Source organism: Camelina sativa, chromosome 12 (genome assembly GCF_030686135.1).
Source record: "Camelina sativa cultivar CO46 ecotype springtype chromosome 12, ASM3068613v1".
Taxonomy (NCBI): domain Eukaryota; kingdom Viridiplantae; phylum Streptophyta; class Magnoliopsida; order Brassicales; family Brassicaceae; genus Camelina; species Camelina sativa.
This window is the reverse complement of record NC_141891.1, coordinates 30,150,931-30,178,552: the sequence shown is the minus strand read 5'-3', so window position 1 is coordinate 30,178,552 and position 27,622 is coordinate 30,150,931. Positions and strand designations below refer to the sequence as shown.

Here is a 27,622-nt window from a genome sequence, read left to right as displayed (position 1 = left end):
GAGTTGTGACCAAGTAATTAGGTATATATTACCTAGCTACTGTTGGTAACTAGCTACTGTTGATAACTAGCTACTGTTGTTATTTACAAAGACGTAGAGAGGTTTCATTTCAATATTATTAAAGACCATAATGGATACAAAAGTTCCAAAGGTTTCATTTTTACTCTCAAAAGCTGAAAATACATTTTTAAGTGAATTGTAGTCTTGAAAAAATATTAAGAATATAAAAAATGTACAACTTGTATGATACCACTTTCAAAATCATCATTATCTTTTGTCCACTTCAAAAATACTAAAAAAGGATTATTCTTTTTATGAAATCCTTTCATTAACTATATTTATAAAGTTTTGTAACGTATATATAACGCATGGGATAAAGTATACTGTATATAAGATTTATAATGCTCTAAAATACTGATTTTAAAGTGGTATTTTTCAAAAAAAAATCAAAAAAAAAAATCAAAATCAGAATTGTTATACCCATTATGATATAAACATATAATATTCAATATAAAAATTCTTGTAACATGAATTATGGAAGTTATAAGAAATTGAATAATTTATGGAAAAATTCAAGTCTACAAAAACAATGGTGGAACATTGTTAAAGATGCTCTTACTAAAATTAGCAGTATCATGCATACTATCATTTATGCAAAACAAAATCTACTGGTCGACTCTGAAGGGTTATTATTGATTTTGGCTGCATGGGCTTTGGACTTCCTGACGCCGGTCTTGTATTTAGTAATATCATCGACGACATAGATGGAGTGTACATTTTCCAAAAAAATCATGTTAATGCATCTTCTTTTGAAAATGTAGTGATCAGTGAACCATATAAGAGACTTTGCTTGGGTAGAGTGTACAAAGTAAAAACGTATATGATAAGTTTGAAGGTGTGATCTCTTCTCTCTTATCTCTTCTCTTCTCAATTCCTAATACAAACGATGACAAGATAGGAGTTACAGTGCTCCTCTCCTATCACCATGAACAGAGCACGCAAGCTCTCTAACAAACTCTCAACTACAATGATCACGCAGGATGAGTCTTTACAATAGACTCTCCTAACTATTTATACTCCCTAAAGTTTGTTACGACTTAGAGATATCTTCTTCTTCACTCAAGCTTCCTTCTCACGTGTATTACCACTTGCACGTGTTCTCTTTTGCCTCTCATATACTCTTATGAGCTTATCAGTATACTTTGCTTGAGAGATTCGTAAGCCTATGATCAGAAAAAAACGAATTTAAGAATTGCTGATGAAATAATTATTTTTATTTGTTTTCATATAGAAAGGAAAACCATAAATAAATACCATAAAAGATCATATATCCCATACAAAGTTTTCATAGAGAAAAAAAAACATAAAACAAGACAAAATAAATAAATAAAAAACTACCAACCATCTCTTCTCCCATAGCCATTCCTAATAGAAAAAGATTGAAAACTAGAAGACACATCATCGAGCAAAGCATCACTCATGGCATCACTTAGATTCTTATCATCAGCAGCATTGAAGAAGCATCCACGTGTTCTCGACTCACTTATCAGTTTTGTCCAAATCGAACCACTAAGAGCCAAAGTCATCTCGTTACCAATCACCCATAAACAATGTCTCGCTCGAGTAAGTGCCACATTGGCTCTTTGACGATTATTGAGAAATCCCACGTTCCCTTTAACGTTACTTCTAACGGTAGAGATGATGATGACATCTTCTTCTCCTCCTTGAAACCCATCTACCGATTGAACATTCAAAGTGAAAAGCTGATCTGGTAAGGAACCATACTTATCACCAATTCTATCTTGGATTGCTGTCACTTGTCCTTTGTAAGGTGAAATAACTCCAACACTCATCTTCTGCCTTCTTTGACTTGAAACTGTTTAAAGATTTAAGCAAATTAACAAAAAATAATAATGAAAAACAAATTACGAAATCAATAAAAAGATTGTGTACGTCTATATACCTTTGAAAAGATTTGATATGATTTCGGAAATGACAGCAACTTCAACAATGTTCTTGGGACTATGTCCATCACCAAACTCTTCTTTTCCACGTCCAACATTGATAAAAGAGAAAGAACCAAACATGTTACCTTGAAGAAACCGCTTTTCGTAATTGCTTTCTTGAACAAACGATGCATCTGTGATTCTCCCATCGTAAAACTCCTTATTAGGGAAACGACTAATCGAAGGATGCATTCGATATTGGACATTAAGCAAATGTTTGTTATGACCAATCAGAACCAATCTCTCAAACAAGCTTCTTCCGAGTTTCGCCTTCTCGCATTCATCGTTATGAACCATTGCAGGCAACTGATACTCATCTCCTATTAGGAGCGCATGTCGAAGACCAGGAAGCTGCAATGCAGCAACTGATTCACATTCTTTAAGCTGAGCTGCCTCATCGATTACAAGAAGGTCGACAGAGCCTATTCTCGCCGGATTCATATTGGCAGCACCTGAGGCTGTACAGAAGATTATGTCTGCATTTTGTAGACAAAATTTCCTGATATCTTCAAAATTTCCTAGGCTAGGAATCCCAAAACAATTTGGAAGTAGACATAGAAACCCAAGAGCATCAACACTGATGAGTCTGTTGAAGCAATTGTACCTGAAACCACCTTTCTTGAAATCATCTCTAGAAGAATTCTCTTGCAAGAAATATCTAACACGGTGAAGAGCTTGGCGGGCTGCTATCATGTTCTTCACATCTCTAGATGAAATGAAAGACTTAGGCAGATGAGTGCTCAAGTTAACCATATCAAACTCTAATTCCTCTCTTAAGCCATTAAAGTTTTTCTTCACAAACTCTCCAAATGTAGGAATGTTTACAACTTCTTGCATCGTCGTCTCCTCAACTTCTACCGTCACGTTCTCATCATCTTCCTTCTTCTTTTCAGATTTTTCTTTCTTCCTTTCATCAGCTTCTTTATTCTTCTTCTTCTTCTTCTTCTTCTTCTTTTCCTCTTCTATCATCTTTTCAAGTTCTAATTCATGTACATGTTGCTCGTACTTAGCTTCTGTGTTCTCAAGAAAATCAATGATTGACTCCAACCTCTTCTTCCATCCACAAGATGATGAAAACAATTTACCAAGTTTACTGACGCGATCTTTAAAAAACACATTGAGAAGAGCTTTATTCTTCTTTATCCCCATTCTTTCGCCGTTTCCAGAAAGAACTATATTCCCCATACCGTAAGTGGTACGTTCTAACGTAGAAGTTCCATAGAATAAGGATGAGAACCTTGAAACTACTTCAGCAATAGCGGGGTTTGTAGGAGCACACACAATTGTTTCCTTAGATAAAGCCAATAGCCTCGAGACAACTGCTACAATAGCTGTGTTTGTAGGAGCACATACAACTGTTTTGCACTTTAGTTTGAGAAGAACAGAGAGAAGAGTCGCGACCGTCTTTGTTTTGCCAGTACCAGGAGGTCCCCATATCAGTTTCACACTCTTCTTGTGATTACAATTCCTTGTCTTAAGGCAGCCCAAAATTGCAGCTTCTTGGGAGGAGTTAAGTTTTGCTGAGCGGATGATATCCAAAACCCGGTCAAGGTCAGAACCATCAACGTCATTCTCACAAGAAAAGCATTGTTCAGTAGCCTGCAAGACAAGTAAACCCATAAATCACTCCACTGAAGCATAAAACAGAGCTCTGTTTTTTATGTTACGTACCAAAGCATTTTCTTGAAGCACACTCTCGATTAGAGTGGAATCAGCAGCTTCGTTGTGCAAAGCATTCCAAATCCGAGTGTTTGTGGTCAGAGTCATGAGAAAAACGCCAGAACGAAACAAATGTTTCTCATTCTTAGATATAGATCTAGAGAAGTGAACAGAGAATTTTAAATCACCATAAACAGAGAATACGTAGCCTAGAAGTAAAGGGTTCAAGTCATCAATTCTTGGCCTTTCCTCTGTCAGACTCAGAGCAATAATGTCTCCACACTTAGGCTCGTACTTTTCACCTTTGTCGTATGCATTATAATTCGTCAATGTTATATCATGAAACAACTTGATCGATGACCTTCCACTAAATTCGTTCGTCCTTGTCTCCAAAGAAACTATTTGAAAGACAGGAGCTTTCGATAGAGATTTGAAACTAGAGAACAACTCGGTTCGTGTTTCCTCGAGTAAGTGAGGAACAAAACACTGAAAGTATTCATCAACGGAACTAAATCTGTCTGGTATTGTCTTTATCTGTTACAAAAAAAAGCATCATCAAGTAACAATAAGTACAAAAGATAAAAGCTAAAGAAGAAAAGGTTAAAAAAATAAAATAAAAAGACCTTTTCCTTGTAGAGATCTTCGTTGAGTATATCTTTGATAGACCAAGAACATACTCTAGCGAACAGACTTGTTTGCACTTCTTTTCCCAAGATCCTTCTTATTTCTTTATTATCCATCAAATCAACAGCCATAACCAACCTGAGATAGGTTTAGAAATTACCAAAAGGGAAGACAAGAAATTTTTTTAGAGGATTTGAGCAGACGAAGACAGATCTCAAATTCGTGAAGAAGATTATCAGTTTTGTCTACTCATAAGGAAGAAGAAGGCTAAAAGTCCAAACAGACTTTGGAAATGAACTCAGATTTAAACATGTTTCCAAGAAATTATTTACTAATGCATGTACAGTTCGATTTTCTTTTTAATGATGCATAGAGTATTTATTAGTATGAAGCACGTATGACACTTCACATTCGTAGAGTGTAAAAGAGTTCATATTTATTAAACTTTACTTCTTTTTCCTATTCGAGAGAGATTAGTTCAATTGTGATGTTGATTTTCCAAATCGCATGGAGAAGAAGAATGGTCGAGATTTTAAGAACATAGCTTTCATGGTTAAACTTAAGGAAACTTGATATATCGTCGGAAGAGTTGTAGAAAAGACCTAACTCGAGAAAGTCTGAGTTAGAAACAGTCCTCAATCAACCCGTTTTTATCAAGTGATGAATTAAAGTAGTACAATGTTAAAATGTCAGGATTGGTAGGGTTCAGCTAAGAGAGTGTTATAATGTGGCTTGATAAAAGCTCATCAGAAAACAATAAGCTAGGTTGTCTTTTGTAGATCAAGCTAATGTTTTATTAATCAGATGTTTCTATTTCCTATATCGGGGGTTTGAAAAGTAAACACAATCTATATTTTAAGAAGATAGAGCTGATAAAATCGAGTTAATTCATCAGTATTATTTCCATTTGCTAACAGCTTAAAATTTTGGGATGCCCACAAAACATATACAACATACTAGAGTATTGCAGTAAATCCATCTTTTATACGGTATCAATTTGTATCTCGAATTTGATCTTGTTTTCTGAAATATTTGTCTAGTCCATTTACTAACCTGTTATATAGAAAGAATTTGCAATTTTCTGTTAAAATGACCTTGATGAGGGAAGAAAAATAAGTCCAAATGGATTTTTAACTATAAAAGAAAAACGAGTCGAGTTTCAAGATGGGGTGAACTGAAAACCATAAATACCAAAGAACAACATAAATCCCATACAGAGTTTTAATAGGAAAAGCAAAACATAAAAAGATAAAATAAATTAAACATCTACCAAGCATTTCTTCTCCCAAGACCATTCCTGATGGAAAGAGATCCAAAACTCGAAGACACATCCTCAAGCAAAGCATCATTCATGGCATCGCTTAGGCTCTTCTCATCAGCAGCATCGTAGAAGCAGCCACGTGTTCTCGACTCACTTATCAGTTTAGCCCAAATAGAACCACTTAGGGACAAAGTTGTCTCGTTACCAACCACCCACAGACAGTGCCTTGCACGAGTTAGTGCCACATTAGCTCTTTGACGGTTGTTGAGAAATCCCACTTTTCCATTACCGTTACTTCGGACGGTAGAGATGATGATAACATCTTCTTCACCACCTTGAAACCCATCTACGGACCGAACATTCAAATTGAAAAGCTGACCTGACAAGGAACTGTACTTATTTTTGGTTCTGTCTTGAATTGCTCGGACTTGTCCTTTGTAAGGTGAAACCACTCCAACACTCATCTTCATTCTCCTTTCACTTGATACTATTTAAAAACTTAAGCACATTAATAATAATAATAAAAAAAAAAGAATACTGAAAAACATATTAATATCGGTAAAAATAAAATTAAACCTTTGTAAAGGTTAGATATGATTTCAGAAATCACAGCAACTTCAACCATGTTTTTAGGACTATGTCCATCACCAAACTCTTCTTCTCCACGTCCAACATTGATAAAAGAGAAAGAACCAAACATGTTTCCTTGAAGAAACCTCTTTTGATAAATGATTTCTTGAACATTCGCAGCATCTGTGATTCTTCCATCATAGAACTCTCTGTTGGGAAAACGACTTATGGAAGGATGCATTCGGTATTGGACATTGAGCAAGTGTTTGCTGTGACCAAGTATAACCAATCTCTCGAACAAGCTTCTTCCAAATTTCGCTTTTTCACATACCTTCCAACATTAATTAATTTATGGTTAGAAAACCATAGTATATATAGCGCTTGAATATAGAAAGACAATTTATTTAAGATAATAGAGTACCTCGTTGTGAACCATTGCAGGCAATTGAAGCTCATCTCCTATTAAAACAGCATGACGAAGTCCAGAAAGTTGCAAAGCAGCAACTGATTCACATTCTTTAAGCTGAGCCGCCTCATCGACCACAAGAAGGTCGATCGGTCCTGTCCTTATCGGATTCATATCTGCAGCACCTGAGGCTGTGCAGAAAATTATGCTTGCATTCTGTAGACAAAAGTTTTTTGTATCTTTGTTTTCCAGCATATCCGTAACCTCAAAACGTTCAGGAAGTAAACGTAGAGCCTGGAGACAATCACCACTGATGAGTCTGATGAACCAATCAAATCTGAAACTTCCCTTCTTGAAATCATCTCTAGTAGAGTTCTCTTTCAAAAAATATCTGACGCGCGTAAGAGCTTGACGAGCTGCGACCATAGTATTCACTTGTCCAGATGAAATGAAAGACTTGGGAAGATGAGTGTACAAATCAACCATATCTTTCTCCAATTCGTCACTGAGGCCATCAAAAGTCTTCTTTACAAACTCCCCAAATGTAAGAATCTTTATGGCTTTTGGCTTCTGTTCAATAAATCCTTCTTCCTTCTTCTTCTTCTTTTTCATTTCTTCTTCTTTTTCATTTCTTCTTCTTTTATTCTTTCAGCTTCGACCAGTAGAAGGACATACTGCTCGTACTTGGCCTCCGTGTTCTCAAGAAGTTTTATCAGTGAATCTAACCTCTTCTTCCAACCCGAATATGGGGAAAAAAGGTTACCAAGTTTACCAACACGCTCATCAAGAAACACATCGAGAAGAACATCCTTTTCTTTAATCCCCATCCTGTCGCGGTTTCCAGATAGAACCATGTCCCCCAGCCCGTAAGTAGGGTGTTCTGATGAACAAGTTTCCTTAAATAAGGACATGAGCCTCGACACTACTTCTACAATAGCTGTGTTTGTAGGAGCACATACAACTGTTTTGCACTTTAGCTTGAGAAGGCAAAAGAGAAGAGTCGCGACCGTCTTTGTTTTGCCAGTACCAGGAGGTCCCCAAATCAGCTTCACACTGTGCTCGTGATAGCAGTTCCTTTTCTCAAGGCAACTCAAGATTGCTGCTTCTTGGGATGAGTTCAGTTTCGCAGAACGGATTATATCCAAAACATGGTCAGAATACTCAGAATCATCAAAACCATTCGCACAAACACACTGCTTAGTTGCCTGCAACACAAGCAAAACCTTAAATCACTCTATGAAAGAATATAATATACGCTACAAAGAGAAAACTTATCATGATATTATAACACGTACCAGGGTATTTTCCTGAAGCACACTCTTTACTAGAGTTAAATTGGCAGCTTCGTTGTGCAAAGCGTTCCAAATTCGAGTGTTTGTTGTTAAATTCATGAGAAAAACTCCAAAATGAAGTGAAGTTTCCCTGAACATACGGTCCATTTCAAGATCTGATATCGATCTAGATGAATGAACAGTGATAACAAGATCACCATCAGAGGATACGTAAGCGAGAAGTAAAGGATTCAAGTCATCGATCCGTCTTGGCCTTTCCTTTGTCAGAGCAATAAGATCTCCACCTTTAGGCTGATACTTTGCACCAATACTCAATGCATTAGTTATTTTTATATCATAGAACAAATTGTTTGATGAGCTTCCACTTGAAGTATGTCTATCCATAGAACTTATTTCAAAGACAGGAGCTTTGGATAAAGATTTGAAGCTGGAAAACAACTCGGTCCGTGTTTCCTCAAGTAGATGAGGAACAAAACACTGAAGGTATTCATCAACAGATCTGAACGTGTTTGGTATTATCTTCATCTGTTACAAAATATACCAGCGGTGAGGAATATAACATACAGAAGAAAGGGTGAATAAAGATTATATAAAAAAAAAACCTTGTTCTTGTGGAGATCTCTGTTGAGAATATTTTTGATAGACCAAGAGAATACTCTATTGGCCAGACTTGTTTTCTCGTTCTCGTCCATGACCCTTCGTCTTTCAAGAAGATTGTCCATCAAAGCAACAGCTATAACTAACCTGAGTTACGTTGCAACACGTAACGTGCCTTAGGAGGCAAGAAGAATAAAATAACAAGTAAAGAGTAATTTTTAATTTTTTTGTAGATAGAGAACTTGGCAGAAAAATTAACAGAGACGAAGAAGATAAATCTGGAGTGAACTCATACTATCAGTTTGGTCTACTTAAAAAGGAAGACGAATGCGAAAGGTCTACTTTCGAAATTTCAACATTTTCCGAGAAATATGTAATGATCAATGAACCGAAGATGACACTTCATCTCCGTAAAGTCTTACTACATGCATAGTTATTATATGCACTTTAAATCATTACTTTTTCATTTGTTTCTTTTTCGTTTACGAGAAATTAATTAAATCTGTAATGTTGATTTTCCAAATGGCATGGGGAAGAAGAAATTAAACACTACAAGAAAACAGGCAATTTACGACTACGATTGGCGACTAAACTCGTAGTCGCCAAATTTAGTGACTATATACCGACTGTTTAACTACTACTTTACAACTGCTAAAACTTAGTCGTAAATTAGTCGTTTTTTACCGACTGAAATGAATAGTTGGTTCAGTAGTCGTTAATTAGCGACTATTTTACGACTGAAAGACAAGAAAGTAATTTTGTCAGCAAACAGTAGCTAAATTGGCGACTACATGGTGACTACTGCGGCGAGTCGTTAATTTGGCTACTAACATACGACTAAATTAGTTAGTCGGATATTTGGCGACTACTAAGCGACTATTGAGGTGAGTCGCAAACATGTCGGCCAAAAAGAAACACGTTTTTTTCGTTTGTGGGGTTGGTAAGCTTTGTTTTGTTGCGACTGTTAGTTTGAGTCACATCAGAGTCGTTTTACAGTCGTTTTTCAGTCGCCAAATTTCTCTATATATACCACACCTTCCTTTCTTATTTCATTCACACCACAAGCAAGAGCATTAGCAAGAAAGAAATCGAGAGTAACAAAAAAAATTTTGAGAGTGAGAAAAAAATAGAGTGAGAAAAAAAAAACAAGAGTGAGAAAAAAAATCAAAAGAGAAAAAAAAAACAAGAGTGAGAGATCTTTAATAATGGCGGGAAGTTCTAATTATAGTCATTTTCGGGAGTGGATGTATAAGAGGCTTGATGAAGTGACGGGAAATTTCACGGAAGAGTTCAGCACCGGGGTAGAGGAGTTCATGGCTTTTGCAAATAGTCAGCGTTTAGCACAAAATAATGGTGGTAAGTTTCACTGCCCTTGTGATAAGTGCAAAAACGGTAGGCGTCTTCCAGGGGGTACAATTTGGAATCATATTTTTTGCTATGGGTTTATGCCAGATTATTATGTTTGGTATAAACATGGGGAAGAAATTAATATGGGCATAGGAACGAGTTATGTAGATCCGACGTTTGTAAGTGGGAATGAAGAAGTGGGTAATGTGGTAGGAGATAGATATGTGGATATGGTGAATGATGCATTTCGTTATAACATAAGTTTAGATGATAATTATCATCAAGATAATTATCATCAAGATGGTAGTTATCAGAATGTCGAGGAACCGGTACTTAACCATTCCAAGAAATTCTACGACTTGTTAGAAGGTGCAAAAAATCCATTATATGATGGTTGCCATGAAGGTCACTCACAATTATCCCTAGCTGCTAGAGTCATGCAAAATAAGGAAGATTATAATATGAGTGAAAAGTTAGTGGATTCGGTTTGTGAAATATTGACTGATTATTTACCAGAAGGAAACCAAGCTACTGGTTCACATTATGAGACCGAAAAATTGATGCGCAATTTAGGCCTCCCATATCATACAATTGATGTTTGTATTAACAATTGTATGATATATTGGAAAGATGACGAAAAGGAAGATAAATGTCTGTTTTGTGGTGCACAAAGATGGAAGCCTCGGGAGGGCCGACGTAGAACCAAAGTACCATATAGTCGTATGTGGTATCTTCCTATTGCTGATAGATTGAAGAGAATGTATCAAAGCCACAAGACTGCAGCAGCAATGAGATGGCATGCCGAGCACCAAACAAAGGAGGGAGAAATGAATCATCCTTCTGATGCAGCGGAGTGGAGGTATTTTCAAGAACAACATCCCCGTTTTGCCAAAGAACCCCGTAACGTGTATCTTGGATTATGTACCGATGGGTTCAATCCATTTGGGATGTCTCGAAATCATTCTCTATGGCCTGTGATCTTGACGCCATATAATCTACCCCCTGGTATGTGCATGAATACCGAGTATTTGTTTCTTACAATCTTGAATTCTGGGCCAAATCATCCGCGAGCTAGTCTTGATATATTTCTCCAACCTCTTATTGAGTAGTTAAAAGAGTTGTGGTCTACTGGAGTTGATGCGTATGATGTGTCCTTGAGTCAAAATTTTAATCTAAAAGCAGCGCTGATGTGGACGATCAGCGATTTCCCGGCATATGGCATGTTATCTGGATGGACAACACATGGTAAGTTGTCTTGTCCAGTTTGCATGGACGATACAAAGTCTTTTTATCTACCTAATGGAAGGAAGACATGTTGGTTTGATTGTCACCGGAGATTTCTTCCCCATGGTCATCCTCTTAGGCGGAATAAAAAGACTTCTTAAAAGGTAAAGACGCTATGAGAGAGTATCCACCTGAGTCTTTGACCGGTGAGCAAATTTACTCTGAGCGACTGAGTGGTGTGAATCCACCAAAAACGAAGGACGTCGGTGGAAATGGTCATGAAAAGAAGATGCCGGGATATGGGAAGCAACACAACTGGCACAAAGAAAGCATATTGTGGCAGCTGCCATACTGGAGGGACCTCAATCTACGACATAATATTGACGTGATGCATACAGAGAAGAATTTTTTGGACAACATCATGTATACTCTTATGCGTGTGAAGGGTAAATCAAAAGATACCATCATGTCAAGATTGGATTTAGTGAAGTTCTGTTCTTGGCCACACTTACATCTTGATAGTAGGGGTAAAGCACCTTTCCCGGCATATGCATTGACAGACGAAGCCAGAACAAGCTTATTGGAATGTGTGAAACACTCAATTAAATTCCCAGATGGTTATTCGTCAGACTTAGCTAGTTGTGTTGATATGGAAAATGGAAAGTTTTCAGGCATGAAGAGCCATGATTGCCATGTTTTTATGGAACGGTTACTTCCATTTATTTTTGCAGAACTGCTTCACAAGAATGTCCACCTTGCTTTATCAGGTACTCGTTAATTAATAAATCAAAATTTTATTTGTTTATTAAGTACTTATATAATTCTTAATGTGATATTGAAGTTTGAATATATCTTGTAGGGGTTGGAGCATTTTTTCGGGACTTATGTTCTAGGACTTTGCATACAAGTCGCCTTCAAATTCTAAAACAGAATATAGTTCTCATCCTATGCAACTTGGAAAAGATCTTTCCACCATCCTTTTTTGATGTGATGGAGCACCTGCCTATACATCTCCCTTACGAAGCTGAATTAGGAGGTCCTGTCCAATATAGGTGGATGTATCCTTTTGAAAGATTTTTTAAAAAATTGAAAGGAAAAGCAAAGAACAAAAGGTATGCAGCAGGATCAATTGTTGAATCATATATCAATGACGAGATTGCATACTTCTCAGAGCACTATTTTGCCGAGAACATACAAACAAAATCAAGGTAAATGATCAAGATTTGAATTTATTGTGTGAATATATATTTAATTTTCAATCATTTGGTCAGGTTAACAAGATTTGATGAAGGTGAAAACCCTGTATATCATGTGCCTGGAGTGCCTTCTATATTTACTCACGTTGGCCGTCCAAGTGGGGAAATGCATGAAACATGGCTCTCAAGCCGAGACTATCAATGCGCCCACGCATATGTTTTAAGAAATTGTGACTATTTCAAGCCAATTGAGAGGTATATATATAATTAAGTAGGGATCACTCAAATTATATATAATTTGCTATGATCTCTCATATATTTTTGTTTGTCTTGTATACATAGTATGTTCGAGGATTTTCTTTCAGCAAAATATCCAGGACTTCCCGAGAAGGAACCCAATAAATCCAATAAATTTGGAAGAGGAAGTAAACCCAATAAATCTAGATTACGGCGTTGAGGATGTGGAACCTGAAGATGAATTCTTGTGTAATTTATCATCTTCGGATGATGAAGAACCAGATGATGAAGAATCCTCCTAATTATGTCTATGTCAAATTTGTGGAATAAATAATATGTAATATATCTTGAATTGTGTTCTAAATAATACGTAATATATATTAAATGTTATGTTTAAAAATATATAAACTAAGCCAAATATATTAAATGTTATGTTTAAAAATATATAAATTAAGCCAAATATATAAATTAAGCCAAATATATTAAATGTTATGTTTAAAAATATATAAATTAAATTATATGGATTTAAAAGGATTAAATTAAGCCACTGATTAGCGACTATTAAGTGACTAAGTTCAATATACTTGGGTTTAATTACCTCAATCCGTTAATGGACCTGATTATAGACTTCTTAAACAAGCCCAGCCTTATAAAAAAATTAGTCTTTACAAATACCAACCACTTAGAGACTGATAGGCGACTAATTTGAAGCTTATTGGGTTAATTAAACACGAAGGCCATTAACGGCCCATCACACACGACCTAACCCTAATCGTTAACCTAATCTCTAATCATTCTAACATTTCTTCTTCTTTGTGTTCGTCGCCGTTTTCTCTCTACATCGAAACCCTAATCTTTGCCGTTCTTCCCCGTAAATCGCCGTTTTCTCTCTAACGACGAAGATGCCTCTAGTCAAGAAGCCTGGACGCAAGAGAAATGTTGCCCCCAACGCTTCTCTCAGACCCGGTGGCTCTAATCCATCGTCTAAGGTGAGAAGACTCAATCCTCTACCGAGTCAATACAACTTCACTCCGGCGGCTGAAAATCCTACGCCTCCGACGCCTCCGACGCCTCAAGAACAAGTCCGCGTTTCTCCCCAGATATCGACATCCGCGGCACCGCAAGTCAGAAACTATCCACCACCGCAGATCCTTTTTCAAAGCTCCGTGAATCGAGTTGGTGTAGAGCATCCATCTCGGTCATCAACCGAAGTGATGAACAATCCACCAGTTCAATCGAATCCGTTGGAAGATTCTGCGAGATCTCCAAATGCAGCCTCTGACGCTCAAAGTCATCCTTCTTCTCAAGGTCACAACTTCGCAGAGTCAGATCCAGTCTTGCCGGAACTCCAGGAGGACACGTTGAGGGCTCTAAACGCGATACTTATGGTGTCGGACCGTCATACGTTCACCACCGTCCTCTCTCCGGAACCGAAGCCTAACACGACTTGGTATGTCTACGTTTTCATAATTTTACAACCGTGTTCTAGTTAGTTGGTTGATTTTTGTTGTCTTGTTGTAGTAAGTACTCTTAGGGATTCATGTCTGTTATTGGTTGGTTGATTTTTGTTGTCTGATTGGTTTAACTAACCGTGTTCTAGTTAGTTGTGAAACAAATTCTGAAACAATTGTGTTCTAGTTTGTAAATTAGTTAGACTTACAACCGTGTTTCAGTATTTCATGTCTGTTATTGGTTGGCTTCAGATTGTAGTAAACGAGTGAATGTGTTTAATGTCTGTTTCAGTGTGTAGTAAACGATTTTAACTAACTGTTATGTGACTTGATTCTTTTGTTATGTCTGTCAAAGAACTGACTTGATTCTTTTGTTATTTGAGGTTTACTCGTGATGCAAAATCAGCACTGGTTCGGAAGATTACTAGAGTTTTTACAAACAAATTTGATGGTCCATTCTACAATTGGTCATGTGTGCCTCCGGATAGACGAGAAAGATACTTCCTTGAGTTTGCGGTATAGTTTTATGTTCTGAGTTTCATTCATAGATAGGTTTTGATTAAGTTGTTGTTCACTAATGTAATTTTATTTTCCTTTTTTCATAGAAAACACACACTTGGGATCCTTTAATAACAGGAACAGTGCAACAGTATTTCTATGACATATGCCAACGACGGATGAAAAACATGGTTAGCGACGTTAGGACTAGTCGAGTGCAACCTAAATGGATCGAGGGTGACCTGTGGAAAGTAATGGTTGCTCAGTGGGAGACTGAAGAAGCACAAGAAAGGAGTCGAATCTATTCCAAAGCTCGCATGTCAGACCGTAATGGTCTCGGTCCTCACATGCACTTATCTGGGCCAACATCTTATCAACAAGTCAAACAAGGCTTGGTGAGTAACTTTGTTTTTTTTTCTTACACCTTTGCAACTTAAACTTATATCTTAACCCTTTTCTTTGTTTTTGTAACATTCCAGGAAGAAAAACTTGGGAGACCAGTGAGTCTCGGTGAGGTTTTCAAAGAAACTCATACAAAGCCAGATGGTACATATGTGGATCGCAAGGCTGAGAAGATCTTTACAACTTATGAGAAAAACTTACAAGCTAAGCTATCTGAGATTGAGTCAGATCCTTCACAAGTTCATGAGCTCACAGCAGAAGATTATACTGCCATCTTTCTTCAGGTAAAGTTACATTTCTCACAATCTATATTTAAAGAATCTTTAACTTTCATATTCTCTATTTACAGTTTCACCTTTTTTTTTTCTCAGTCCACCGAGAAGGATTCACGAGGTAATATTTTTGGGCTCGGTAGCCTCAAGGATCATCTTCAGGGTCTTCTCAATGGCAGCAGCTATCATCAACAAGGACAGTCATCATCGTTTGTAGCATTGCAAGAGCAAATGAAGGAAGCTCAAAGGATCATTGAAGAACAAGTTGCTTATGCGACAAAACGTGATGCTGAGTTTGCTGCTCGTGAAGCAGAACATTCCAAAGTTGTGGCTGAGCAACAGAAGAAGATAGATCGCTTGGAAAAGTTCATGCAGAAACTTGATCCGGCCTTTCTCGAGTTCCATGAGTCTGAATCAAGTGATGCACCCCTCGACCCTCCTACATAAAGTGCATCTCCTCCTTAGGTTAATTCTTAGGCTACTTATCTCTCTCTATTTCTTACTCTAATGAACTTGACAACTTGGGATGATGTGTTCTTCCTTATCACTTAAGAGAATCATAGTGTTAGGTTCTCTCTTTTGGTTGTGACAAAAATATGGTTCTCTCTTTTTGTAATGGCTTATGTGGTGTACTAATTACAATTATGGTTAACTTTTGGTAATTAAAAATGCAAATTTTAAGGCTTTCTTTGATTATAAATTTGAGTTATAAGCAAAACAAAAAAAAAAAAGATTCTGGTTTTTAATCCCTATAGTCTTCAAATAGTCATTAAATCTAGATTAACATAGTCGCAACACAGTCGTCAAATAGTCGTCTCGTAGTAGCCAAGTAGTCGCTACATTTGACGACTATATCGCAACTATTCTCAAACTAATCTCCTTCACATCGCATTAATCGTTAAACTGTCAGCAAATAGTCGTAAATGTTTACTGACTACTTTACGACTATCTGTACACAACGACTGTTCACATTTTAATTAATCGTAACTTAGTCACAAAACAGTCGTAAACGTTTACGACTACCTTACGACTACTTTTACGACTACGTGGATTAGTCGTAACGTAGTCGCTATTTACCGACTAAATTACGACTGAATTTCCTACCGACTAATGTTTTACGACAACAGTGATTAGTCGTAAAATAGTCGTAATTTATGAAATAGCGACTACGAAACGACTACAAATGCAGTCGTAAATGGCCTGTTTTCTTGTAGTGACAGGTCGGGACTTTTATAACAAAGCATTGATGGTAGTGTCTACCCGTAACCCGCTTCTAGTCTTTAATAACCAAAAACTAATAAACGGATATGCCAAAAAAAAAAAAAAAAAAGAGCACAGTACTACTAAACAAAAGATTAAATTTATTTATAGGAACTTATGTCCAGAACCAACTTAAATAGCCTAATCTAATAAGCATATTCTTTATCTTTCCCACAGTGTGATTCATCACCTGTCGTGCAGACTTTTAGTTCTTTGAACTTCCACGACATAAATTTATATCACCAATAAGCCATCAAATTTTTCAACTCTTTGCATTGTTGATTCTCTCAGATGATTTCTTATTACCATTTCACTCCCCGTGAGAAGAATTCTCTCTCATGTCTTATGAATCAGTGTATAACACTCACTTCTCTTCGAAATATCTCCAAATGTTGTTGTCTCGTCACTTCTGATTCTAAGACGTTATTTTTCTAAAAAGCTTGCACCTCTCTAACTTTTTTTGCATTTTTCTCACAAATTATGCTCAAGAAACTAACCACAACATAACTTTTATGCTTAAGAATCAAATGCTATAAAGACTGAAAAATATAAAAGATGTATATAATAATGCAATGAGATGAATGAACAGGATATAAAATTATAGAAGAAAATGAGATATAAACTTTGTGATGTGATCGCTGCTCGGTACGGAGATAATTGGGCAAGTAGAGCCAGTTGGGACTTTAAATATGAACTCATATATGACTGTTCCAATATGTAAAAGTGTAAAACAAATTGATGTTATGATGTGTCCAAGTAACTAAATCTCTACCTTGAGGTGCAAGCTTTTAGGAACTCCTAGCCAACCCATCAGATAAATCTTCAAGGCTTAGTCTTTGTAACTCTATTTTATTTTTTTATTCTAGAATTAGATTGTTTGGATTATATTCCACAGGCTTTAATTTGAACACAATATGAAGTTTTAACAACGATGTTTTTGGTCAAATAGCAATATTACGAACATTCTTTCTGGATAATAATATTGAGTACATAAATTAAGGATCTATCATGTAATCTATGAAGATCAATACAATAAAACTAGAATGTGTTGCTCTCCTCTTCTAATACATCAGTCTTAATATTGAAGCTGGTGTTGACACCTCAGAAAAAATCAACGTCTATCAAATTAAAACAATTAATATATGTCAGCAGTCTAGGGAAGTTGGGCTTAATGTATTTTGATTATGAGAAATGTAAATGGGCCGCAGGATTAGTCAAAGCCCAAATAATAGCTTATATTTTGCTGTTTAGCACATATGCAAATTTATTTTACTGTTTAGCACATATGCAAATTTTGGAATGAGATTCACGGTTCATCAAGTAAAATTATAGTTATGGAAAAAAATTTCTAAAGATATGGTAATTAAAAGAGTTGTTGGGCATAATTTGGATCATGTCAAGGTAATTTGCTGAATCACCATAAATTTCTTCAACAAAGAATACAAATTTGAAGTAAAAGTAAAATTTTCCGAAGAGGTAGGGTGTTTTATTTGGACAACATCATCATTGTTGTTATAAAATATTTTGTCTTTAAATTTATTTGGTTATTTATATAATCATTTCCAGTTATTACGTTATCAATATGATTTTTACGGAAAGAAAATCATTTTTTTCAAAAATCTCTATACAAAACAAATAACTCAAACCAACATATATATATATATTATAAGGGAAAATTAAGCTAAAAATTTATTTAAATCTTTATAATGATAAATATATATTAAGTCAGTTATTTACAATATTATATATATATTATAAGGGAAAATTAAGCTAAAAATTTATTTAAATCTTTATAATGATAAATATATACTAATTCAGTTATTTACAATATTAACTATTAAAATAAAAGTAAAAATAAGTAATTTGTGATGGAACTTAGTTGACTGATATTTTGGTTTTCTTTATGGATCAGACTTAAAGCATTGTTTTTTCCAACCAAACATTAATAAATTAAAAGAGAACTCCAAGGTTGGTTGCCCAAACCGGAGGAAAAGAGTTTACAAAAGAGGATTCAGAAGTTATAAACATCTTGAAGACCGAGCAAGACAATCCGCCCTTACGTTGACCTCGCGAGGAATCCTGACTAAGTTGAAGGAAGGGTAAGAAGTTCGGAGCAGTGCGAAATCCTCAAGCAAATTCGAGAAAGCGGGCCAATCATCCGGCGTCTGCACCATCGTAACTAGCTCAGCACAGTCCGTCTCAAAAGTCTGACAAACCACTCCAGCCTCCAATAAAGAAACCATAGCCCAGATCAGTGCTTCTAATTCCGCGTGTAAGGAAGTAGGGCCTCGTCGGTGACTCCGTGCCCCCAAGAGAAGTGTTGAATTTTCTCGACTACAACACCACCAGCCCAGACCCTGGAACGAATCCGAACTTTTCCATGAACCATCAATCTGACAATGGGGAAAGAGGTCTCTATCCTCCAAAGGAGGTGGAGGATCCAGATAACGCGCCGAATATGATTTAGCCTCTTCCCACAATAATTTATCATTAGCTGCTTGATTCTAAATTCATAATCATTGAACTTAAAGCATTGTTTAGAATAATAAAATATGACTTTTGTTGTTTTCTTAAAGTAAAATAAAATTTCACAAAAATAAGATACAAGAAAGAAAATTCATAATCTTGTGTTTTTGCTAAGAGGATGTCATTCAAGTGGTTACCTTATAAATATTAAAATGTATAAAGTATATAATAAAATTTGAGCAAAATCAGAATACTAAATTCCAATTTTTACAAGACTTTTAAATGCTCAATATTATTTATCTTAAACTACAATTAATTATTAAAAATAGTCCGCATACCTACAAATTCCAAACAAATTAAGAAACACTTACAAACAATATACAAAAATTCACAACAAAATAGTAACAAAAAAAAAGGAACCACCTCCGTGAAGGTTAATAATTGAATCTCATCCATCTCTAAAAAAATCGAATTAAAACCCTCTCGTCTCGTCCTTGGCTGCTCCTTGGCCTTTGTTTCTTCGCCGTTCTAGTTAATTACTTTGTCCACCTATTTAAGAAAAAGCTGATCTGTATTAATTGTTTTAATTTGATAGGATAGAGATTTTTACTGAAGTGTCAACACATGCTTCAAAGTTGAGGCTGAGGTGTCATGCTCTGGAGAGAAACACCTTCTTCTTTTATTGTATTGACTAGGTGGGTGCCCGCGCTACGCGCGGGTTGTTTTTTTGGTTTGTGTTTTTATTTTGTATTGTGACATTTGCTTATAGGATGTTTTTGTGTTGTTTTTATAATTATGTGTGTTTAATAGCAGTCAGTGCTCTGATTTCTTACTCTGTAATAGATGTTTTAGTAGTAGTTTGATTTCAATTCCTTTTCATCGAGATCATTTGGAAAAATAATAGGAAACACCTTAAAGTTTAAAGTTAGTCTTTAATTAAAATAAGTTATTCTAACCTCAATTCTATTTTCTCATGCTATAAATCTCTGATTTATTTACCCAAGTTAAGAAGTATTTCAATTTTAGTAAATTAAACACTAAGTTATATAACTTTGTTCAATTATCTAGATTAACATTTTATCAGTACTTATTGTGTTTTTAACTTTGAATTATACGTATTTATAAATTTAATACTTTGACGATAATAACTTTTCTGTTTGGTATGTTTTAATGGTTGTTCATATCTATATTAAGTAATTATTTTAAAAAATTTGGTTTCGATATTAAAATTTAATCTGATGTATATCATATTTTTTATTTTAACGGATATAATTATTTGACGGGTTATATCGTTATAATATTGTACTTACGAGATAGATTTAATGACGCCTTTTTTCCCTTCTTAAATGTAAGTAGTATTATTTCATAGGTTTATTGTTAGGAGGCCTCTAATAATCATTTATTCTAGTTTGTAATTATTTTTTTGGTTGTAATGTAATTTTATTATAAATATATTTTTTAATTGACCCATTTGGGGCTTCGGTATACACTTCATTAATTATTTAAATTGTCAATGTAAATTACAAATGCAATTCTCATTTTTAAGAGGTTATTTAATCCGGTGTGTGTTGCAAGTTAAAATCTTTTTTATACTTATATGTAGTCTTCTTTAGATATTTCCCTAAATAATACCTGCCACATATCGTTGTATCAACCTAGTAGTATTAACAAAACTCCATCAATTTGTATTTACTTCCTTAAAAACAGTTTGCCTGTTTTAACTCTCCTCTTTCGGGCGAGAAGATTTAATTATTTTAGTCCATAATAATATATTAAGTTAAGTAACTGTATTGTTGGGCCATACGGCCCAAATCAATTATTAAGAATCATAATATTCACTTTTAAAATTAAACAAATAGTCGAAGGGGTAATATCTTTCCCAAATTCGCCGTTGTCTACTGTGAGCAGCGGTGGTTCTTGTTCGGGGTTTTGGTTTCTTCTATTTATCTCCTTGTTCGTCCAATCATCGACCCTGATTTACTGCGGTTGTGAAGATTGATCTGCTCTATCGGATTTGTGTTGATATTTTCCAATTTTAATTTGTTATTTGGACGTTTGTTTATTCAATTGAATGGTCTGTTTTAATTATTTCTTCCATTATTTTTAAAACAAACTTTATTTATCTTAATTTTCTGAAATATTTTTATTTAGGGTTTTTTTATAATTTTTTCCCTTTTTTTGCTAATATTTGAATCTACTTATGTTTATGGTTTTAATGTTTTTTTTTTCTTTTTTCATTTTTTGATTATTGCATTTTTTATGTTATTTTATTTTTATTTTAATCTCAATGTCTGTGTATTTAATTTGTTTGGTTGTTTTCATAATTTTATTTAATCAAAAGTCACTAAGATTTGGATGTTCAATAATGTTTTTTTTGTTATTGATAGAAAAGAAAGAACTTTATTATTTATTTATTTTTATGAACTTCAAAGTTTGCATACAATTTGATCAAGGGATATAAAAGCAAGTAATTTTCTCGTTTTTTTCCCTAAAAAGCAAGTACATTGGTCCTTGGTCTATTTTCTTCCTTCTTTAGAGATGTTTTGTTGTAATGAATTTCCTTCTCTCAGCCACTTTTTAGTTGTTTCCCTCCATTGCTATTGTTCTTTGAACTTGTTGGTTTGTTCTCTATGAAGTTTGGTCCTCTTTTATTGTTTTCGTTCTGTAACATTAAACTTGTATGTTATACGTAGTGGTTTTGTAAATGTAAAATAATAAATGCTGTGTTTACCGTTGTTGGGTTGTTTGTTGTTGTAGCGGTTGTTATGTTTGTCACCCTGAATTTGTTATATTTTGGGGGATACTTTAATGGGGGACTCTTATTTCAAAGATGTAATCGTTTCCCTCAAGATCACTTAAGCTTGTTGGGAAGTTATTAGTGTGTGCTCCTCTTCCCTTCATATTGGTGTAGTTATTATCAGTGTTAATCTTATCTTGTTAGATGATAAGTGAAGATATTTGTTGTGTAGTTGGGTTTTTATTATGTTTCCTTACCATCTCTGCCAATAGTGTTGTTGGTGATTTGTTGATGAGTTTCTTAATTTCATTGTCTCTGACAATAAAAGTGGTTGATTTTTCCCCATCATGAACTGCGAGCTCCACTCGGTACCTTCAAATTTGTCGAATATTGTTTGTTATTATTGTTGGTTTTGAATTTGTATATGTGGGATTTGTTGTGTATTACTTTAAGTGGTGTACCTTAGGTGCCCTTCTGTATTAGGGGAATTGCACGTGTTACACTTTAAAAGTGTTGACCTAACGCCCAAGTTTCTGTCACAATTTGTACATGCATTGTATGTCCATCCCGCTCTTCGTAAGACTCGGATAATTTTTGCATTGCATTGGAATTCAGCTTCCTGAGACTGTTTTAAATATATTTAAATGTACTTTTTAAAAAAAGTATTTATTGTATATGAAATTACTGTATTATTAAAGAAACCTGTGCATTTGCATTTGCTTGGTACTCCTGTAGTTGTGCTATTGTGACCATTTCTTTTTTCCGTACTCCTTCCTTTGTTTCAACATGTCCATATGACGCTCCTTCTTCTATCCCCATCCTACATGCATTAATTTGGTTTCAATTGTGTATATTTACTATGTTTACTATATTTTTTTTTTGGTCGTTTGTTTGGGTTGATGTATCTTGTTTCACTTACACGTGTACATCTAGCCACCTAACCACATTCACAATCAACAGCGGAATAACAATACCAATAACAATATCCAATAATAAACCAATACTATAGCATAAGCAATATCCAATAACAAGATAACCAATAATCCAATAACCAATCATCAGAAAACATGAAACCAGCAACCTAACAATGTTTCTAATGACTCAACTCTAGCAACCTAACAATACCAGACAACATCCAATCGAGTCCCTAGAACATCCTCCTCTTCATCGCCTTGATTCCACGATCACACTTTGCCTTTACCTGCACCACAAACACATATTGAGATGCATGAGTATTTGATAAACACTCAGTGAGGCAATCCTCCTATCTATTGGGCTATGCACACAAGCAACAATGATTCCAATGTTCCAAACAAACAACAAACAAAACAAACAAACCAGGAAATCAAACATCGTCTCGCTGGAAGGGAGGTGTCGACCGACACCAGCCTAGTGTGGATCGACACTGGCCTTGGTGTCGACCGACACTACCCACAGTGTCGAGCGATGCCCACAGTGGGCTGAGACTGGTTTAACTATGAAAGCCTGGAGTTATGAAAGGCCCAAGGATAGTTTTTTGTTAGAGGAAGAAATTTGTAACTGGCCCAAGGATATTTAGAATGAAATAGTTATGTTTGAAAACCAATTAATGACGAGAAGGAGAAGAACAGTTTTCAATAACGTAACCATTTTTTCAAAAACTTAGATAAACCAAAGCAAACAGACTAATTACGGGACCCCTTAAAGGCATATTACTTTCTAGATTTGTACGGATTCTTATGAGGGAATATATTGAGGAAGTGGATTACTTTGTTGAAGTAAGAGATGAAGGGATGTATGTTTAATGATAGAAAAGGACCACCATCTTTCCCAGCAATTTCCCATTCTTTGCAAGCCCTATTATCCTGCATTTGAACCCATAATTTATTGGGTTAGCCTGAAGCAAGAGAAGGTAGATACCCAAAAATTTTATGTGGGAATTGTGATAACCAAATGATACAACGAAATCGCAAGAAAAAGCTTGGCGAGTTATTATGTGGTAACTGTTCAAAATTTTCTGTGTTATGTTACCTTTGAAGCTGCGATTTGATGATGTCGACGACATCTTGTGCTGTGACACTGCAGCAAAATTTTAAAATTAAGTAGAGGGTAGACATGATTCCCAAGACCATTAAAAATCTGTAGATTTGACTGAACATGACTTACGATCCAAAAATTAGTTTGCCTTTACCGCCTTTGCGTTTAACCTTGAAAGCCCCAACGCTTTTCAATATCATGGCCTGTTATTGCGCCTCTTCTTTCACCTGCAAAGAGGTTCCACGCAAAGAGAAGAACAACAAACAAAATTCTCAGGTGAAACTCAAACACCAAAAGTTTACATGATGAACAAAATGAAACAATCAGAGAATGATCCATCTCACAGGGAATGTAGCAAGTAAGAGCTTCTGCTATGTGAATGGAAGTTCCATAGTTGAGGGTGACTTAAGCAGCTTACTTGAGCAGAAGTGGAGTCATAAGCTGAGCCTTTCCAGTGGGGAAGAGGAAGTTTCTGAAAAATCCAGCTTTGACATCTAGCTTAATATCTGTCTTTTAAAACAAAGAACCTTAATATATTGAGGAAGTGGATTACCTTGTTGAAGTAAGGATGAAGGGATGTATGTTTAATGATAGAAAAGGACCACCATCTTTCCCAGCAATTCCCGATTCTTTGCAAGCCCTATTATCCTGCATTCGAACCCATAATTAATTGGGTTAGTCTGAAGCAAGAGAAGGTACGAATAAAGCTTATTATATGTCTTTTAAAACAAAGAACCTTGAGTTATTTCCTGGCAATTATTTTGTAAGAGTCATTTTGTCGAGCAGCTTATAGAGACATCGTTGAAAGTCACAAAGAAACTTACCGGCTTCTTCAATGCAGGTCGAACTTTGCTATCGGACCCTCTCGCCACTGAATTGGCTTCCATGGAGTTGATAGACCCGAACAGTGTGAGGACAACCAAAGAATAGATGTGGTAGTGTTTCCAGGGATGCCGTGCAGAACACACAACCCAGATCCACTCCCCTGTTCCAAGCTAACATTCGATCTCCCGTGGTAAGGCGACTCTGGACTGCAAGCCAAAGAATAAAAGCATGTTTTGGAACAGAATTAGAGAACCAGATCCCCTTATACCAACTGACTCGTAATCCTGCAATTCGAATCTGCTGCCAAGTCAGTGAAGTAGAGAAACTAGGCACAAACGTAGCATCTGATCGCCTCCAAAGGGCCTTATCCTCAAGTGCAGTATCTCTGCAAACACGCAGCTGAGTGATTTCTGTTTCTAGACGATTTAGCAGAGCTGAACGATGATGGCGAGTTGCATGCGTTTGTAGAACCAGAGAAACGGAAGCAGTAGCCGGAATACCCAATGTAATGAACCCACGCTCCCCCAAAAGTTCAAATAACCTCCCAAGAGAGGACCAGTGATCATACCAAAAAGAAACCGAAGTGCCATTCCCCACTTCCATCCTCTGAAATTCTCGAGCCTGCAATCTGTACTTAAGAAGCTTTTTCCACATCCAAGAACCTTTAGTGGTGGATTCCTTAACCGACCAGAAGGACGCCGAACGCAGCAACTCTCGTTTGATCCAGTTAACCCATAGAGAGTTAGGTACCGAGGTGATACGCCAAATGAGCTTAAAACAACTAACTTTGTTAACCTCCACTAAAGACTTCAAAGCAAGCCCTCCTTCCTGTTTAGGCATACACACATCAGCCCAAGAAAGCTTGTTCTTCTTTGCATTTAGCTCTGGACCAGACCAGAGAAAAGCTGCACAGATACGCTCAATCTCCTTTACACACGCACTAGGCAACTGAAACGCAGAAACCCAGAAATTAGTGAGACTGGCGATAACAGAGGTGAGAAGCTGCAACCTCCCTGCAAAGGAAAGTGCACGATGCTTCCAGGAACTAAACCGCGATCGAATCTTCTCTATAAGCGGTAGGCAATCATGAAGAGTCATTCTCTTGGTAAGCAGTGGCAACCCCAAATAGCGAACTGGCAGAGAACCTGATGCGAAAGGAAACTGGCCGTTATCACTTCACGGTCTCGAGCAGAAACCCCTGCTAAGAACAAGGTGGATTTTTCCAAGCTTATAATTAATCCTGAGTATGCCGCAAAGTCCTTAAAGACCTCCAATACCCCTTCTAGAGACGAAACCTTGCCATCCGTAAAAACCATTATGTCATCCGCAAAACAGAGATGAGTGAGATTCAAACCACGGCAACGAGGATGAAAACCAAACTGGCGGACCGCAGCTGCTCTGTCTAGCATGGAAGATAGGACATTCATACAGATTACAAAAAGATACGGGGAGAGAGAGCAGCCCTGACGCAAACCTCGCTCACTCTTAAAAAAACCCGCTAACTCTCCATTGATCTGAACAGAGAATGAGGCAGTAGAGACACAGAGGTTGATCCAATGGATAAATATGGCAGGGAGATTTTGCGCAGTGAGAACATTCAGTAAGAAAGGCCACTGTACCGAATCAAATGCTTTCGAAATGTCAATTTTCATAGCACATCGTGAAGACACATCCTCCTTATGATAATCTTTCACAAGCTCAGTGGCAAGAAGCAGATTCTCCATCAAGAGCCTATCTTTAACAAAAGCTGACTGATTTGGTGCAATGAACTCTGGCAAGATGGTTTTGAGGCGGTTTGCTATAAGCTTGGAGATGAGCTTGTATAGAACATTACAACAAGAAATAGGTCGGTAGTCCTTCATTTCACACGCAGAAGGCGTTTTTGGGATGAGAGCCAAGATCGTGGCATTAAAACCTTTTGGGAGAAACCCGAATTTAAAGAAAGATTGGACAGCCGTGGTTAGATCAGAGCCTAGAATAGGCCAAGCACACTTGAAAAATTCCACCATGTAGCCATCAGGACCCGGAGATTTATTTAAAGGAATTGAAAAAAGCACCTGCTTGACCTCCTCAGCCGAGACCTCCCTGATGAGAAAGTCTTGTTGTGACTGAGAGCACCGAAAAGACAACAACGATTGCAGGTCAGCAATAGAAATGCCTGTGAATTCAGGAGGCGTAGAGGAGAGCAGATGTGAGAAAAAACGCACTCCCTCAGCCTTAATGTCCGCAAGATTCGTTAAACAATCTCCACTAGGATCAGTGATCTCGTGGATATAATTAAGAGTGTGACGCTCCTTAATGGCAGAGTAAAAAGCTCTGTTGTTCTGATCCCCAACGTTTAACCAATGCAACTTGGATCTCTGCTTCAAATAATTCTCGTCCAATCCTGCAACCCTCTCCCATCTATCATGTGCAAGCACTTCCTCGGCAGTATCCTGAGGCGAGGCACTCGACAAAGCAGCCATTTGTTTAGTACAGAGGTCCTCAAAGGCCACGGAAACTCTGCGAGAGATATCCGCTAGTGTGGTACGGCTCATAGTGCGAAGCAGAGGCTTGAGTTGCTTCTGTTTTTTACGCAACATGAAGAGTGAGGAGGTAGAATGATATAAAGCAGGAGAGTCACCCCAGTGGGCTGCCACAGTCGACGTAAAATCAGGCTGAGAAGCCATGACATTTGTGAATTTAAAGGGTGCTTTGTTCCTCTGCATGTCCGAGCCAAGACAGATCCTACCCCGCAGGTGATCAGAACAACCTCCCGCCTCCATCACATAGTAAGCATTGGGAAAAACCTGCAGCCAATCCACATTAAACAGAACACGATCCAGTTTTTTGCAGAGTGGACCATTCTCTTGATGGTTGGACCAAGTGAAAGCCGGACCCGTGGCCCTCATCTCCGAAAGTGCACAATATCGTATAGTTTCTTGGAAGTCACGCATTCCCGAGGTAACAAAAGGTGCCACAGCAGAATTAGAATGCTCCTCAATATCAATGGTTTCATTAAAATCCCCAAAGATCATCCATGGCTTACCTCGAAAAGATGCAAGATCATGTTGACGCTTGAGATCAGACCATAACTCTCTTCTTTCTTCAACAGTGTTACGTGCATATATGAAAGTACACCAAAACTCCTCCCTAGTGTCTCCGAGTTTAACAGAACAAGTGATGAGCTGCCCACTCTTGAACACAACTTGTAACTTTGTTTTATGGTTCCAAAGAACCCAAACTCTTCCAAGGCGACTAAACTCATAATTCGAAGCCAAATTCCAATTTCCAAAA

At 36.6% G+C, this 27,622-nt stretch overlaps 4 protein-coding genes, 1 long non-coding RNA gene and 1 pseudogene across 12 annotated transcripts; 3 read left to right on the top strand and 3 right to left on the bottom strand.

The window, feature by feature from the left end:
• Nucleotides 1-1,394: 1,394 nt before the first annotated feature.
• On the bottom strand, nt 1,395-4,405 carry LOC104733838 (putative helicase MAGATAMA 3). Of its 4 annotated transcripts, none has more exons than XM_087476703.1 (5): nt 4,289-4,405; nt 3,678-4,199; nt 3,316-3,605; nt 1,964-3,243; nt 1,395-1,876 (listed from the first exon to the last, which is right to left on the bottom strand). In XM_087476703.1, the coding sequence occupies exons 1-5, from the start codon at nt 4,403-4,405 to the stop codon at nt 1,395-1,397; spliced, it is 2,691 nt and encodes an 896-aa protein (XP_087332829.1). The 4 variants fall into 4 exon arrangements, with proteins under 4 accessions (XP_087332829.1, XP_087332830.1, XP_087332831.1 ...); XM_087476704.1 differs by having other exon boundaries at nt 1,964-3,208; nt 3,284-3,605; nt 4,289-4,372; XM_087476705.1 differs by lacking the exon at nt 4,289-4,405 and having other exon boundaries at nt 1,964-2,841; nt 2,953-3,243; nt 3,678-3,773.
• A 1,150-nt stretch (nt 4,406-5,555) lies between these two features.
• On the bottom strand, nt 5,556-8,510 carry LOC104732609 (putative helicase MAGATAMA 3). 5 transcript variants are annotated; one of them, XM_087476699.1, is made up of 6 exons: nt 8,421-8,510; nt 7,822-8,343; nt 7,186-7,731; nt 6,542-7,126; nt 6,127-6,451; nt 5,556-6,037 (listed from the first exon to the last, which is right to left on the bottom strand). In XM_087476699.1, the coding sequence occupies exons 1-6, from the start codon at nt 8,508-8,510 to the stop codon at nt 5,556-5,558; spliced, it is 2,550 nt and encodes an 849-aa protein (XP_087332825.1). The 5 variants fall into 5 exon arrangements, with proteins under 5 accessions (XP_087332825.1, XP_087332824.1, XP_087332826.1 ...); XM_087476698.1 differs by having other exon boundaries at nt 6,542-7,163; nt 7,202-7,731; XM_087476700.1 differs by having other exon boundaries at nt 6,542-7,104; nt 7,158-7,686; nt 7,798-8,337.
• A 462-nt stretch (nt 8,511-8,972) lies between these two features.
• On the top strand, nt 8,973-10,646 carry LOC147931106 (uncharacterized; annotated as a pseudogene).
• Nucleotides 10,647-11,200: 554 nt separating this feature from the next.
• Nucleotides 11,201-12,422, top strand: LOC104733837 (uncharacterized). Its single transcript, XM_087478040.1, has 2 exons — nt 11,201-11,753; nt 11,846-12,422. The coding sequence occupies exons 1-2, from the start codon at nt 11,276-11,278 to the stop codon at nt 12,196-12,198; spliced, it is 831 nt and encodes a 276-aa protein (XP_087334166.1). The 5' UTR covers nt 11,201-11,275; the 3' UTR covers nt 12,199-12,422.
• Nucleotides 12,423-13,270: 848 nt separating this feature from the next.
• LOC104732608 (uncharacterized) lies at nt 13,271-15,742 on the top strand. Its single transcript, XM_087478167.1, has 5 exons — nt 13,271-13,869; nt 14,254-14,386; nt 14,476-14,763; nt 14,848-15,054; nt 15,142-15,742. Exons 1-5 carry the CDS (start codon nt 13,322-13,324, stop codon nt 15,487-15,489), a joined length of 1,524 nt encoding a protein of 507 aa, XP_087334293.1. The 5' UTR covers nt 13,271-13,321; the 3' UTR covers nt 15,490-15,742.
• A 6,760-nt stretch (nt 15,743-22,502) lies between these two features.
• Nucleotides 22,503-24,423, bottom strand: LOC147931105 (uncharacterized). Its single transcript, XR_015573873.1, has 6 exons — nt 24,346-24,423; nt 24,075-24,169; nt 23,940-23,993; nt 23,651-23,748; nt 23,516-23,563; nt 22,503-23,349 (listed from the first exon to the last, which is right to left on the bottom strand). It is a non-coding gene; the product is annotated as an uncharacterized LOC147931105 (long non-coding RNA).
• Between the last annotated feature and the right edge of the window lie 3,199 nt (nt 24,424-27,622).

Bases quoted from the DNA above. Each gene is read 5' to 3' on its own strand.
- LOC104733838 (XM_087476702.1), bottom strand. From the start codon at position 4,405: ATGGATAATAAAGAAATAAGAAGGATCTTGGGAAAAGAAGTGCAAACA. The intron at 4,200-4,288 runs GTCTTTTTATTT...TTTTTGTAACAG, and splicing joins AAGATCTCTACAAGGAAAAG to ATAAAGACAATACCAGACAG. The intron at 1,877-1,963 runs GTATATAGACGT...ATCTTTAAACAG, and splicing joins CATATCAAATCTTTTCAAAG to TTTCAAGTCAAAGAAGGCAG.
- LOC104732609 (XM_087476698.1), bottom strand. From the start codon at position 8,510: ATGGACGAGAACGAGAAAACAAGTCTGGCCAATAGAGTATTCTCTTGG. The intron at 8,344-8,420 runs GTTTTTTTTTTA...ATTTTGTAACAG, and splicing joins GAGATCTCCACAAGAACAAG to ATGAAGATAATACCAAACAC. The intron at 7,164-7,201 runs GTATGTCCTTCT...AAAGAATAAAAG, and splicing joins ACGGAGGCCAAGTACGAGCA to AAGAAGAAATGAAAAAGAAG.
- LOC104732608 (XM_087478167.1), top strand. From the start codon at position 13,322: ATGCCTCTAGTCAAGAAGCCTGGACGCAAGAGAAATGTTGCCCCCAAC. The intron at 14,764-14,847 runs GTGAGTAACTTT...GTAACATTCCAG, and splicing joins AACAAGTCAAACAAGGCTTG to GAAGAAAAACTTGGGAGACC. The intron at 15,055-15,141 runs GTAAAGTTACAT...TTTTTTTCTCAG, and splicing joins ATACTGCCATCTTTCTTCAG to TCCACCGAGAAGGATTCACG.
- LOC104733837 (XM_087478040.1), top strand. From the start codon at position 11,276: ATGCCGGGATATGGGAAGCAACACAACTGGCACAAAGAAAGCATATTG. The intron at 11,754-11,845 runs GTACTCGTTAAT...TATATCTTGTAG, and splicing joins TGTCCACCTTGCTTTATCAG to GGGTTGGAGCATTTTTTCGG.